At 31.7% G+C, this 15116-nt stretch overlaps 1 protein-coding gene across 1 annotated transcript; it reads left to right on the forward strand.

Moving 5' to 3' along the window:
* The first annotated feature begins 8981 nt into the window (after positions 1 to 8981).
* On the forward strand, positions 8982 to 14590 carry LOC149242686 (3-dehydrosphinganine reductase TSC10A-like). Its single transcript, XM_089367714.1, has 4 exons — positions 8982 to 9298; positions 9412 to 9687; positions 9822 to 9969; positions 13981 to 14590. The coding sequence occupies exons 1-4, from the start codon at positions 9017 to 9019 to the stop codon at positions 14277 to 14279; spliced, it is 1005 nt and encodes a 334-aa protein (XP_089223840.1). The 5' UTR covers positions 8982 to 9016; the 3' UTR covers positions 14280 to 14590.
* The last annotated feature ends 526 nt before the right edge of the window (positions 14591 to 15116 follow it).

Below are 15116 nucleotides of genomic sequence, written 5' to 3' on the forward strand. Positions count from 1 at the left end.
AGTAAACACATACCATGTGGTGCTCCTCCTCTTATCTTTATCACCTACCATGTCTGCATCAAGAAATCCCTATAGAGAAATGTTCGAACCACCAAAGCATAATTCTTGATTTGTAGTACCTCTTAAATACCTAAGAATCCACTTCACTTCCATCCAATGTTCTTTTCCTAGATTTTTCATGTACCTACTTACAACTCTCACTGCATGTGCAATACCAGGCCTTGTTCAAACCATTGCATACATTAAGCTTCCAATTATTTATGCATATGGAACTTTAGACATATAATCCATCTTTTCCTGAGTCTTGGGACACATCTCCTTACTTAGTTTGAAATGGCTAGCCAAAAGTGTACTAATTGGTTTTTCACTCCGCATATTAAATATTTCCAACACCTTTTGTATGTACTCACTCTGAGACAATGTTAATTTGAGATTTTTCCTATCTCTAGTTATTCTCATACCAAGGATTTGTTTTGCAGCACCCAAATCCTTCATTGCATATTAATTTTCCAATTTTCTTTTTAGCACATTTATTACCTGCATGTTAAACCCTGCAACAAGCATTTCATCTACATAAAATAACAATATAATATAGTTGTTATCATTTTTCCTTTTGAGATAAACACAATGATCAGAGTGATATCTAGTATAACCTTGTTTAGACATAAACTTGTCAAATTTTAGATACCATTGCCTTGGATCATGTTTTAAGCCATCCAAGCTCTTCTTCAATATGCACACTAAAATTTCTTCTTCCCTTTGACCTCATACCCTTATGGCTACTGCATATAGATCTCTTCCTCCAAATCCCCGTGGAGAAAATTTGTCTTTACATATAACTACTCAAGATGTGAATCTTTTGCTGCTACTAGACTTAAAATAGTTCTAATTGAAGTCATTTTGACAAAAAGAGAAAATATTTCATCAAAGTCTATACCTTTCATTTGTGCAAATCCCTTCACCACAAGTTTATCTTTATACCTTTTTCTACCTCCATCTTCTTCCTTCAACCGGTAAACCCATTTATTCTGCAATATTGTTTTACCTAGAGGCAACCTAAGTCCCAAGTCTAGTTATGTACCAAGGATTCCATCTTTTCTTTCATGGTTGGCACCCACTTCTTCCTGGTTTCTACCTGCATTGCTTCTTCACAACATTCTGGTTCACTATCATCAGTCAAAAATACATAATATAATGAATGAAAGTATCATCCAAGGGGTCTACTTCTCCTCGTAGATCTTCTAACACCACTTCTAGGTGTTTGAGGTGCTTCTTGTTGTTGTGGTAGTTTTTGTTGTTATGGTCGTTGATCATTATGATTTTCAGACACCTTTACTTTTTATGTGATCTCATCAAGCACTGTGTATTCTCTATTTTCTTTTTCATGTTTCTTTTCGTGCATCTCATCCTTATACAAGACCCTTTCATTGAATATGACATCTCTAATCCTAATTATTTTGTGATTTTCATAATCATATAAGCGATAACCAAAATCATTAAAACCATATCCAATAAAGGTACATTTCTTTGATTTTTCCTCAAGATTTATTCTATTTTCTTTATTAATGTGGACAAAGGATTCACAATCGAAAGAATTTAAAAATGAGTAGTTTACCTTTTTACTTGTCTATGCCTCCTATGGAATATCACATTCAAAGGATCTTGAAGGCCCTTTCTTTATTAAATAATCAACAATATCTACAACATCTGCCCAAAATTGTAAAGGCAACCCTGCATGTGATCTCATGCACCTTGGATGCTCCATGATTTTCTTGTTCATCTTTTCTGACACACCATTTTCCTATGGTATTCCTAGAATTGTCTTCTCTTTGTGAATTATATGCTCTGAAAATTACTTATCAAACTCTTTGTTGTAATATTCTCCTCCATTTTCTCATCTGAGACACTTCAACTTATTTCCTATCTCATTCTCAACCAAGGCTTTCCATTTCTTGAAAGTATCAAATACATCAAATTTATTTCGAATACAATAAATTCGGGTTTTTTTTGTTGCATCATCAATAAAAGTAACATAATAACAAGAGCCACTGAGATATGATACTTGAGCAGGTCCCCATACATTTGTATGCACAATCTCTAATTTTTCGCTCTTCTTATATTTCCCAACTCTAAGAAATCTAACACTTTTTTGTTTTCCATAAACAGAATTCTCACATAAATCCAAATCAACATGCTTCAAACCTGGCAACAAATTTCTTGAGTGAATAATTTGCATCCCCTTCTCACTCATGTGCCCAAGCCTATGATGCCACAATGTTGTATCTGCTCTTGTGGAGGTTAAATCATTAACATAATTAGAAATACCATTGCATAAATACAATGTACCAACCTTTTCTCCTTTTACTATTATCAGGGCTCCTTTAGTGACTTTCCAGGTTTTATCTGTAAAAGTAGTTACACAATCTTCACCTCCCAACTACCCTATTGAAATTAATTTTTTCTTCAGATCTGGAACATGCATTACCTCCTTCAAAATCCATTGTTTTCCATTCTATTTTTTTATGAAAACTTTACTCATTCCAATGTTTTTGCAGGGTTTACCATCACCCAAACGAACTTGTCCAAAATCTCCTTGAAAATGATCATGAAAATGTTTCCTATCAGGTGTGGGATGCAATGAGGCCCCTAAATCTACCACCCAGACATTAATAATATTTTCTAATGAAAGAATCAATCATCTTGCAACACATCACCTGTCACATTCGCTTTATGATTGTTTTCTTGTTGTGCGTCTCCTTCTTTTCCCTTACGAAACTTACGGTATTTCTTCAGGTGTCCTTTCTTCCCACATTTCCAGCACATTATCCCTAACCTGGACTTGGATTTTCCTTTCCTTGACTTACTGTGATATCATGGGCTCTTTCCTCTCTCTATTTTTCTTCCCCTAGTCTCTGCAGTCAAAGCATTACCTGATGTCTCATCGAAGCTTTTTCGTCGCATTTCCTCACTAAGGATGGCATCGACAACATCATCAAACTTTAAAGTACTAGATCCAGAGACAGAGTTACTAATAGCCATATCTAAACCATTCCAACTTTCTGGCAATGAGCATATAATTAACAAAGACATAATTCCATCATAAAAATTTACTCCTACAGAACTTAACTGACTGGTAATCATATTAAATTCATTTAAATGATCAACAATAGATCTACCTTCTGACATATTCATATTAAACAAACACTTCCTAAGAAATATTGTATTTGAGGCCAAGGGTTTTCCATATAGTTTGGAAAATGGCGTCATTAAACCCTTTGTTGTCATTTCCTTTGAAATATTAAAGGTTACCAAATTTGCCAAGCACAACCATATTGTTCCAAGTGATTTTCTATTGAGAATCTCCCATTTTGCATCTATCATACTCGTTGGCTTCTTTGTTTTTCCACTCAATGGTAGCTACATATCTTTCTGACACATATAATCTTCCATCTACATTTTCCGCAACTAATAGTTTTGGCCATTAAATTTCTCAACCCTCAACCTACCGTCTTCCGCCATTGCTCCCACTCGAACTAGGAACCCTTCTTTCCTGCAAGTTTCTCAGCCAAATAGACCTTCAACTCTGATACGGGACATTGGAAATTTATATATTACAGAGCAATGGAACACATAAAATATTGCAGAAACACAAACTCAGAAAACACATAAAACAAGAGAGACACATATATATGTGGTTCACCTAATTTGATCTACGTCCACGAAGAAACAACTAGTCCTTCATTTATATTATCTGCAAAATGAAGAGATACAACCTACAACAGATTCGTTGTAATTTCCTCTTCGCTTTCACATAGTCTCCTCTCTCTTTCTTGCTCAGAATAATAATACACAGCCACAATTAAATTCCCTCATATAAACCTAGGGTTTCCTTTTAGGAAAAAACCCTAAATTAAACATAACTTCTACCATCAGATCATCCACCTAATGAATGGCCCAGATTGACTACCAAATTACAATATTTTACAAGGAAATTTTACATCTATTTTTAGCTTCGGATGGTGATTAAATGGACAAGGTTTCCGCCCAGCTAGGAAATGAGGTCCAACACGGCGATACCTCTGAATAAAGAAGATAACCAGGTTCCACACCCAACAAAAATAATAAATTTCAATCTGCAATGTTAAACTATAGAAAATTTGCAAAAAACATTGGCCAAACCCAAATTAATATGGGCAGCATATCAAATAAATTTCCACTACTTAGAATATCAAATAATGGTTGATTTGCTTGCATCATAATATCAAAAAAATCAAAAAGTTCCTCCCTCTATAACAACTTTTCCTTTTGGTGATGTTTCCAATTTTTCATACAATTAGATAAAAGAAATTGAGTTAAAAACTATGTAGAATATCAAATAAAGGTTGGTTTGCTAGCATCATAATATCAAACAAATCAAAAGTGCCTCCCTCTATAGAAACTTTGTCATTTGGTGATGTTTTCAATTTTTCATAGGAAAATAAAAAATATAGGTAAGGAAGAAAAAAAAATTGATATATTAAACTTCAAATTTATTCCGGTTGTATATTTAGACTATCAGTAATTTTTTGTTAATTGTAGATATAAATATTCAAATTCCATAGATATAAATTGTATGAGAGCTAAGAATTCGATGAGAGTTTCCATATTGAATCATGGAGAAGTTGAATCCTTGTCTTTCTTTTCAATCTTCACCATCCAACTTTAAGCTCACACAGTAATACAAATTATCATTTAGAAAAATACAAATTGTATCCTATTTTATATATTTATAATCACATAAGAAAAATAAGTAATGTAAAAGAATAAAATAATAGTTTTCTTATATAGGAATTGGATGAGAGATTCTAGATTAAGTAGTGGAGATATGCTCAAACCTTGTCCTCCTTTTTATATTCACCATTCAACCTTAAACTCTCACCATCCATCCCACTGCTAGCATGGTGGTTTAGGCTAATAGACCACTTTTTGGGGCATTGTCTTGTTCGTTATTATAGTGGTTGAGTTCGTGTTGTTTCTTTGCTCCTCTTTTTGATAATGCCTCCTCGACAGAGAATGGAAAGTCAATGGGGGGGGGGGCAAGTGGTTCAGTTTCTCATCATCGACAACTATTTGAATGGAATTCAGTAGCATCTTATTTTGACTCAGTCCCTTTGGAGGTATGAAAGGAAATTCAACATCTTGAGTCAAGAGAGTTTGGTGATAAGCTTCACTTCTCTAATTTCGAAGTGGGTGTCAAAGATGTCAAATGGATTCCTGATCTAGGGAAATTTAGGAAGAAGAGATTGCATTTCTTACACTCACCTGCAGTCCACCAACAATTGGATACACTCTTTCGCTTGGTCTTGCAAGATAAGAAGGTGGATAACTACAAAAAATTTGCAAGTCAAGAAGATATGAAGAGAATGCTCAAGAATGTTCGTTTTTGCCTTGATGATATAGTTTCATGTATGTGCAGAGTGGAGAAATATGTCATTTCATAATCGGAATCTGAGGAACTCACATGGCCTCTTTCTTTCATCAATACACAACCAACTACTACTTCTCCTCCATCTGCTACATCTCCTCTTTCACCAGTGATCATATCATACTGAAGTGGATTTCTAGTGCCTGGTTTTGTCAATTTAAGTAATTCTTACCTTTCTAGAAAATGTTGTTACAATTTTATTGAGGGTCTATATTAGTATATCTCTCTTATCACTCATTGTTGTAGATGGAGGCAATGCGGTTGATATGGGATGTGTTGTGCTTTATTCTATCACAAATAGTGTATAGTCCAACTTTTGAGATTTCTAATGGCATCTATAAATAGCTTTTTTTGCAGGGAATTTCTCTTATGTTGGAACAATCTTGTAATTATGTTATATCTCGTATAGGATAGTGTCCCTCATCTGTTTCTGGTGGCATAGTCTCTTCATGGCACTGGAGCTGCCCTGGTCCTTCATTATCATCTCATAGTTATAGGTTTTTTGGCTCTACTCATAGAGTATGGATGTAACTGATGTTAATATTGGGACTCTGGTTTTGATAACCAACATCTTGAATTCTCATACTATCCATGTAAAATTGTTTATATATTAATAGAATCTTTTTGTACTAGCTTTAAAAAAATAAAAAATAAAAAATAAAAAAAGAAAAAGAAAAAACTCACACATAATTCGAACCATAATTTACAAAAATAAAAATTGTATCCTATTTTACGTTTAATGGTTGTTCTCTTTAATATTAAGAATTCTCAATATATCAAACATCAGCTATAATTTTTAAATTTATTAATCATGGAGGAACCTATCATGGAACTTATTAATATAAACAATATACTTCATAAGTAAAATATTTTAATGTTATATTAAGTAAAATATTTCAATGTCAACTAATATGTAAATGAAAAGAAATAAATTTTCATGGTTAAAACATTTTTAAGCATTTCTAGTCATGTTATTATTTTATATTTGGGCTATAATTTTTTTTGTCAATTTTATCTTTGTGATGCAAACATTTTTTTTCAAATTTTGCATTTATAAAAAAATTACACAAGAAAAAATTATATCACTCTAAACACTTCTTAGATTTGTGATTAAAATATATCAATATCGATCTTTAAAGAAAAAACTAATAAGATCAACTTTCCATTTGAAAATTTGCTATTGAATGATTGCTAATTAATTTAGAGGACAATTTCATTCAATCTACCTTACCTAATTCTACTCTAATCCTACACTGTAAACCTAGGACAAACCAAATTCATAGCTTGGCTACTTTTATACATTTGTAATTGAAAAGTAAAATAATATTAGTGGCATAAGCAGGTTAAACCTTGTACTTCTCATTTGTGTTGTGAGAGTCAAGGTCTAGTAAGTCGACCTCATGATCCAATATGAAATGCCCAAACTTCTAATAGTGGTTGTCCACGTTAAATTTGTCAATATAAGACACTTGTGGCGGCATACAAATATATGTATGTTGAGATACTAGTCAAGCAGACAAGAAAGTAAGTTGTTGCCATGATTATAGTAAAATACATGGAATTAAGTTGTTTCCATGATTATAGGAAAATACCTTGTTATATATGGTATGAAAAACTTTGTTATTAATAGAAGAAGACCTAGCATTTACAGCTTGTAGACCACATTAGCATCCACAAATTGTAGCCACATTCTTCTAGCGTGAGCGAAGATTGGAGTAGACAATATGATCTTCGAACACCTTGAGGGATATCTTAATGCGAGAACTGTTGGAAAATACCTTGTTATATTTGATTATATATATATATATATATATATATATATATATGTTATAAATAATAATTAGGAACTTATTAGAATTGGAATAATCTCAAATCCCTAGGAAATTGGTGGGTGGGTAGGGAGCCACATGACACGAATATATATTTTTTTAATTTATTAAAAGTAATGGACCATTTCGTTAAATAAAATTTGCTTATATATAAATGAATGTTATAAATAATATTGAGGAACTTATTAGAATTGGAATAATCTCAAATCCCTAGGAAATTGGTGGGTGGGGAGCCACTTGACATGAATCTAATTTTAAAAAAAATTTAAAAGTAATAGAGTATTTTGTTAAATAAAATTTGTTTATATATAAATGAATGTTATAAATAATAATGAAGGACTTATTAGAATTGGAATAATTTCAATGTGGAGGAAGTTATTAGAATTGGAATAATCTCAAATCCCTAGGAAATTGGTGAGTGGGGAGCCCCGTGGCACAAATATAATTTTTTTAAATTTATTAAAAGTAATGGACCATTTTGCTAAATAAAATTTTCTTATATATAAATGAATGTTATAAATAATATTGGGAAACTTATTAGAATTGGAATTAATCTCAATCCCTAGGAAATTGGTCAGTGGGTAACCACTTGACATGAATCTAATTTTTTAAATTTATTAAAAGTAATGGAGTATTTTGTTAAGTAAAATTTGTTTATATATAAATGAATGTTATAAATAATAATGATGAATTTATTAGAATTGGAATAATCCCCACATGGTGGAACTTATATGTAGGTGGGGAGCCACTTGGCAAGAATCTAAATTCTTAAATTTATTAAAGTAATAGACCATTTTTCTAAATAAAATTTGCTTATATATAAATGAATGTGATAAATAATAGTGAGAAACTTATTAAAATTGAAATAATCTCCAAAAAACTTATTAAAATTGGAATAATCTCAAACCTTAAAAAATTGATAATAAACAGCCGCATGACACAATTATATCTTATTTTATAAATGCATAATTAAAAAATAAAAATTATATAGAATAAAATAAAATAATAAATTTTTAATTTCTATTAAGTTGATATATGTAATTTAATTTGCTTAAAAAAATAGTGTGGATAACTTTGAGCAGTCCAGGTTACCTTGACAAGTAGTTATCTTGCAGAATCTTTATTTTTGAGCTATAAGATTGACTGACCCAATAAAGAAGCCATAATCTGCCAAATTTTATGCTCAAACAGATTTATTCTTTCATCGGAAGCATGATGCCATTATTGTGCTTCTTTATTGATTTTACCAACATATACGATGCCGGGCCATTGTTAATCATGATATTCAACCCTTGTGATCGCTGGATTCAGACAAAAATCACACAAAGGTCCTGCTTCCTTATGATCAACCATTGACCGTTGAGCCATGAGATTGACCAGTGCAATATACAAACCATAACCATAAACAAGAATTATTTCATCTCAGTACGTTTCTCTAAATGTACGCCGGTGGCCAACTGTAAATATTGATATCACATCTGCTGCACTAAAAGCCCACTAACCCAACCATACAGCAGTATTATTCTTTAACAATTCTGTAATGAATGTCTATCTAATTCTCAACAGAACCAGAACCAGAACCAAACAACTCTGTAATAATTGTCTATCTAATTCTCAACAGAACCAGAACCAGAACCAGCTCATCTCGAATATAAATACACAGGTGCTTGCGTTTTTTTCAAGAGATATTGGCATTGTCCGAAACCCTGATCCTCTCCTCAAGATGGAATTGGCTGCAACTATACTCACCATTACAGTTTTTCTTTTTACTATTTTTGTTGGGGTAACCTTGCTTTGGAAGCCTTCACCATGTCTGAAAACTCTGCGGGGGAAGCATGTTCTAATAACAGGAGGGTCCAGTGGTATTGGTCTTGCTATTGCCAAAGAGGCTCTATCTCAAGGAGCTTTCGTTACTCTGATAGCCAGAACCTCTGCCAAACTGGAGAAGGCCATAGACAAGTTGGTCGATAATAAAAATATCAGTGCTGATAGAATACTCACAAAGGTACATGGATAGGTTTTTCTCATTGTCTTTCATTATTGGATTTACAATTCTGTCACAAAGGTATATGGATAGGTTTTTCTCATTGTTTTTCGAATTATTTTTTTCCCTTGTAGACTGCTGATGTGAGTGACTATGAAACTCTTTCGGATGCAATACAACAATCGTTTCAATGGAGACCTATTGATGTGGTTGTTTGCAATGCTGGGTGGGCGAGAGTTGGATTTATAGATGAAATTCCCATTAAAGATTTGCATGAGACAATTAACACAAATTTATCAGGGATGGTAAACACTCTGCATGTTGCTCTTCGCTTGATGAAGCATCGCACAGTCCAAGCCCATGCCCGACCCCCCATGTCTGTTGTTCTCGTCAGTTCTTTAGCTGGTCTGGTATGATTCATGAAATTGGTTTTTGGGTTGCAGATGGTTTTTATTTTTTGTGATCAGAGTTTCAGGGTAAAGTTGATTTCCTATTAACTGTAGGTTCTGGTGGCAATGGATTCACCACTGCATGTGTTTTGCAGTACACGTCGTATGGGGCTTCTGTTTATACTGCAACCAAATATGGCGTGAAAGGGCTTGCCGAGGCTCTTAGACTGGAATTGATGCCTTATAACATCGGAGTGAGCGTTTCTTTCCCGGGATATGTGGAGACTCCAATGCTGGATGACTGTAAGCAATCTAGACCTCATACGCCAGTATGCTTTTACATAGAAATTCCATTTGCTATCATATTCGATTCCTTCAGAAAGCCCTTAAAACTAAAGTTTCCTAAAAAGGCTTAAAACTCTAGAGATAAAGGGGTTTTCCTATTCCATTATTGGTGAAATTGTCAGCTCATACATTTATTTTTAAGGTTTAAAATTAGAATTAGAGGGTAATTAAAGAATAAGGTTGATGATCATATAATGGCGGGGTCTCTCATCATCATTTTATTATTGCAATGACTTTTATTTTATTAATTAAAAATAATTTTTTGCTTTTATTTTATTAATTTTATTATAATGATCAGTGAATTTTATTTTATTAATTAAAATAAATAATTTTTTGTTATTATTATATTAATTGGGAAAAAATTGTAGACGTAATCATTTATATTATATTTTACAAAATTATTTTATATCAAATTTTTATAAACTTGTGAAAATTATATATATATATGGTATAGCAATTTTATTCAAATATAATATCTATATTTTAATATATAATTTATATAGACTTATATGTCAATTATTTTAAATAATATTATAATTAAATTTTGAAAATCAAGTCAATTTATCTTAATATACAAAAATGCACTTTTTATACGTAAAACCTCTCTATTTTAACTTTTAAAAAAACCACTTTGTTTACTATTATGTATAAAACTTTTATTTTATTTTTTTTAAATGCACTTTGTTTATTATCTTACATAAATCGAAGCAGCTTGTTTTAAAAACATGCATGTTTACTTCGAAAATGATCATGAGTCATCATACGGAGTAAATATGGATGAAAAAGTTTTTAGTAATTTGGATGATCATTTTGCCTTATTAAGTTCTCGTTTGTTTTAAAAAAATGACATGTTTATTTAGAAAAAGAAATTATGAGTCTTCTTGGTTTTTTTAATCATTGATGTAAATAATGTTAATGTGAATTAAGAATATTTTTGAATATGTTTATAAATGAGTAAAGTTTATATTTAAGAAAAAATAAAATACAATTTTCAAAATAAGAATAGGAATTAAGAATATTTTTAAATTCCTAACTTTTATATCGAGGAAAAAATAAAATATAATTTTTAAAATAAAAATATTTATATTTTTTTAAGTTATGTTAGTGAAATATGTCTAAAGAGATTGAACTTTAGATTACTTAATACATAAGGGAGTCATCTAACCAGGTGGAGAAATTGTTTGGATGGCCAAAAAAAGACTGTTTGAATCGTGTTTTTGATGGTGAAAATAGATTCATCACCATCAAAAACATCTAGGGCACCTAAAATTTTGAAGTTTAACAACTATAACTTGGATTTACAAAAATATTTGCCGGATTTTCTCCAAATATAACCGGAATTTCCGTAACTTTCTCGACAATTCCTCCTACTAGTTAGGCAATGGCATACATAAGCATTTGTCAACATGTTTTTTTAGTGTGATACAAAATATTTATAAATTTAAATATAAACAATATTATATAATAAAATTATGCAATTTATAAATGTAATTAAAATAATAATAATAATATTAGTAATACTTTAAAGTTATAAATATTAAAATGTATTAAAAATAAATTTTTTTTTTTCTTTTTAAGCTTGGCATGTCCATTCTATTTTCTATTATATAATAGGCAAGTTTACACTACCCAGATTATCCCGGTGGCCTCAACTTACCCAGAAGGGAAACCAAGTCTGTGAGTCAATTCTCAGAGTTATAAGACATCCAAAAACAACATTGTCTTAACCTTTCAAGCTAGGCTAGATATGTCTCTATCTCATGTCCATACACTACATAAGTGGAAAAACTAACATTTGCAACATGAAAAGTAAAAGCTAACCGCATGAAACAAAATTATGAATGGGTATGAGTCTAATCCTTTTGATCCTCTAAGGCACATACAACAGATGTTGGATCTTCAGTGGATGCCCCTGGCATACCATATAGTTCCAGAATGCAAGGGATGTGGTTGTCGATTATGTCCAACCTAATATCGTGCGGATTCCCTTGGCATACCATACAGTTCCAGAATGCAAGGGATGTGGCGATGGATTATGTCCAACCTAATATCGTTTATGCAGCTAGAAAAGTATTTTGTCCATATCCTTCTAATAGTTGGGCATTCCCTGTAGAGTCACTGCCATACCCATGGATATATGCTCCATCGCCTTGCCTAGTAAATTCTTCATTAACCAGTACAAGTACAATATTTACTTGAACTGTGTGATTCTCCCATGGGTGTTACCCAAATCTGAAACTAGAGTCCTCCAATTATCCATATCTTCTTCCGTCTCGCTTCCTTGTTTTACCTCCTCTTCTCATTCTTCCAGCAGTTTTTCGAATGCCAGCATCTGACCCTTCTCGATAAGCCTTCGTTGCTTCGGTGATGAGGTTTTCTACTGATTTCTGACCCTTGCTTGTTTCCAACGTGCTCGGCCCCTTATCTTTCATGGGTGTCAAGCCTCTCCCCACGCCCATGACCCTTCGCAGCACGAGCTATAACATGTTTTCTAGAACACTAATGACGCACATAATAAGTTAGAATAAAATACAGAATTTTCGTTATACACCACCTCGCTATTTCATGATTCTTCTCTTCGTCATTTTTCATTGTATTCATGTTGGGTTTGGACGAAGCCCGCAACGCCCAAAGAGAAAGTCCTTGTCCCTTACCCTTGGAATGCCTTTGTTCACATCCCCCTTACCAATGTTTGTATACATGTCATCCCTTCGGGGCCCAAGCAGAGCCCATAAATAGTAATTATATATATATATATATATATATATCTTTGAAACATTGAACAATGAATAAGTTTTTTAATTGAAATTTCAATAAATAACTAAAAACTAGATACACAACTTGTCATTTTAATTTTTGCTATTAGAAAACCTCTTAAAGGCTTTGACCAAAACTAAATAAGTCTCATCACTTTATCTTGAAATAACAAAGTTTATACAAACATCTATTCATTAAATTTTATCCTTATAACTATGTGGATGCAAAATTCTAACAAGTTTTAACATCATATAAACTATTTTAAAAATATTTTTATTTCTTTTGTTATTCAACAATGTCTCATATAGAATTACCATACACAAACTTTTATCCATATATCAAAGATAATTATATCAAAATTCCCTTAAACTTGTATTTGGCCAAACCACACCAACTACTAAGTGACACCTCACACACTAGATATTAATTTATAGATTAATAAATATATATCCAATATATCAAGGATTATTATGCAAAAATTAAATTAAATTTATACCTAGTCAAGCCACACCAAATAACCTCCCAACACATTATTAATCAATACCTTAAAAAATATATATTCTTCACCAATTAACCAATAATCAATTAACTTTTCCATTTTCATTATATCACTGTTGAAACAACATTCCTAGTTTTTATCATAAAGAAAAATATCTTAACTCTAATTTTACTTAAAAATTCAACTCTACCTTAAATACTTCAAATAATATTAACACATCAATTATTATTATTTAAATAAAATATATTTAAAAAATCCAAATAAATTTATTATTTAAATAAAATATCTTTAGAAAGTGCAACTAAATTCTCATTCTTATCATTTGAATTTTAACAATTCAACTTTCCCTACAATATATATTATTCAACTTTCAAGATGTTTATTAAAATATATTATTTTTAATATAAATATTATTGTGTATTTATTAATTTATATTTAATTAAATTATAATATTAAAATTAAATTATTTATTATTATTAAATATTATTTAAAAAATAAGATACTTCTTTTGAAATTTGAAATAATATGCTTTCATTTCAAACCTTTAATAGAGACGAAGTAGAAATAAATAAGATTTATGAGGAGTGCCAGTGTAACAATACTCAGAGCCAATAGTACAGTACCCATATATTTATATTTATAATAATTTGAATACTTTAATCTGAGAGGAGTATTTGTTTTTGAAATCTTTAATCTCAGATTATACATTGCAGGTGGTATAGAGACTCACACAGAGATATTTAAGATGTCAAAGGTGATTGGACTGTACAACCGCAGCCAGGCCGAGACATCGGAAAATGTTGCCAAGTATATATTGGAAGCAGCAAAGAATGGAACCTTTCTGGTTACATCTCAGATTACTGGCCTTATGCTATCAACATTATCACGTGGATTTATACCTGCTGATTCAATTGGGAGGGCTTTCACAGAACTGATTTTGTATCTACCATTCAGAATTTTTAGCTGTCTGGCTGCCATTTACATAGAAGTTGCTCGACGTACGCTCAAATAAAGCACTCTGCTACCTTACCCACGTTTGACTTTCTGATAACGTAATGTAATGGCATGACTAATAAACATGCTTATTAGGCATGACTAATAACGGACTCTGCTACCTTAGCTAACGTTTGACTTTCTGATAACGTAATGTAATGGCATGACTAATAAACATGCTTATGTTGAGACAGACTGCAAAATTATGGATGGAAAAGCAAATATCTGGAGTCCAGGATATTCAATTTTGAAGTTAAGTTTGTTTCTTGTTCTCAACTCTGGTCGGAAGATATATACTTGGCGTTAATAATGGAGTATTTCTGCTTTTTATCATTCGACTTAACCGTAACATCTCTTTATGATCGCTATAACATATCGTGTGTGTGGTGGGATGATCTGCTATTCCAAGTAGTTGTTCTACTACCAAATTAGTACAATGAACTACATTTAGTAATCCAAGTAGATGTTGTTCTACTACCAAATTAGTACAATGAACCGCATTTAGTAATTAAAAAAACATATTTCTTTGATGACCACCGGTTACTTCATGACCTTTATCATCTCATTCTATTCTGGTTGATTGTTTTTCACAGAGAAGTTCAAGCATGCAAACCAGAATATATGCGTAGGTGTACCACATGCCTTTCTTCCTTACTCTACACCTTGCAGATCAGCTGCCATTCATCAACCATAATTAAACATATTATCTACAACATACACAAATCTCTAATCGTAATTATTGCTGGGAAGAAACTAAGGATTCAAGCAAGTTTCTCTTGATTATGAACTACTTTTGCTAGTTTCTCCAAGTTGAGATTTACCTTAGTCAAGATTTTGATCATTAAATCTTCAATAT

This window comes from Pinus tabuliformis, chromosome 8 (assembly GCF_031772625.1).
Source record: "Pinus tabuliformis cultivar Carrire ecotype Pingquan chromosome 8, CPIR1, whole genome shotgun sequence".
Classification (NCBI taxonomy): Eukaryota; Viridiplantae; Streptophyta; class Pinopsida; order Pinales; family Pinaceae; genus Pinus; species Pinus tabuliformis.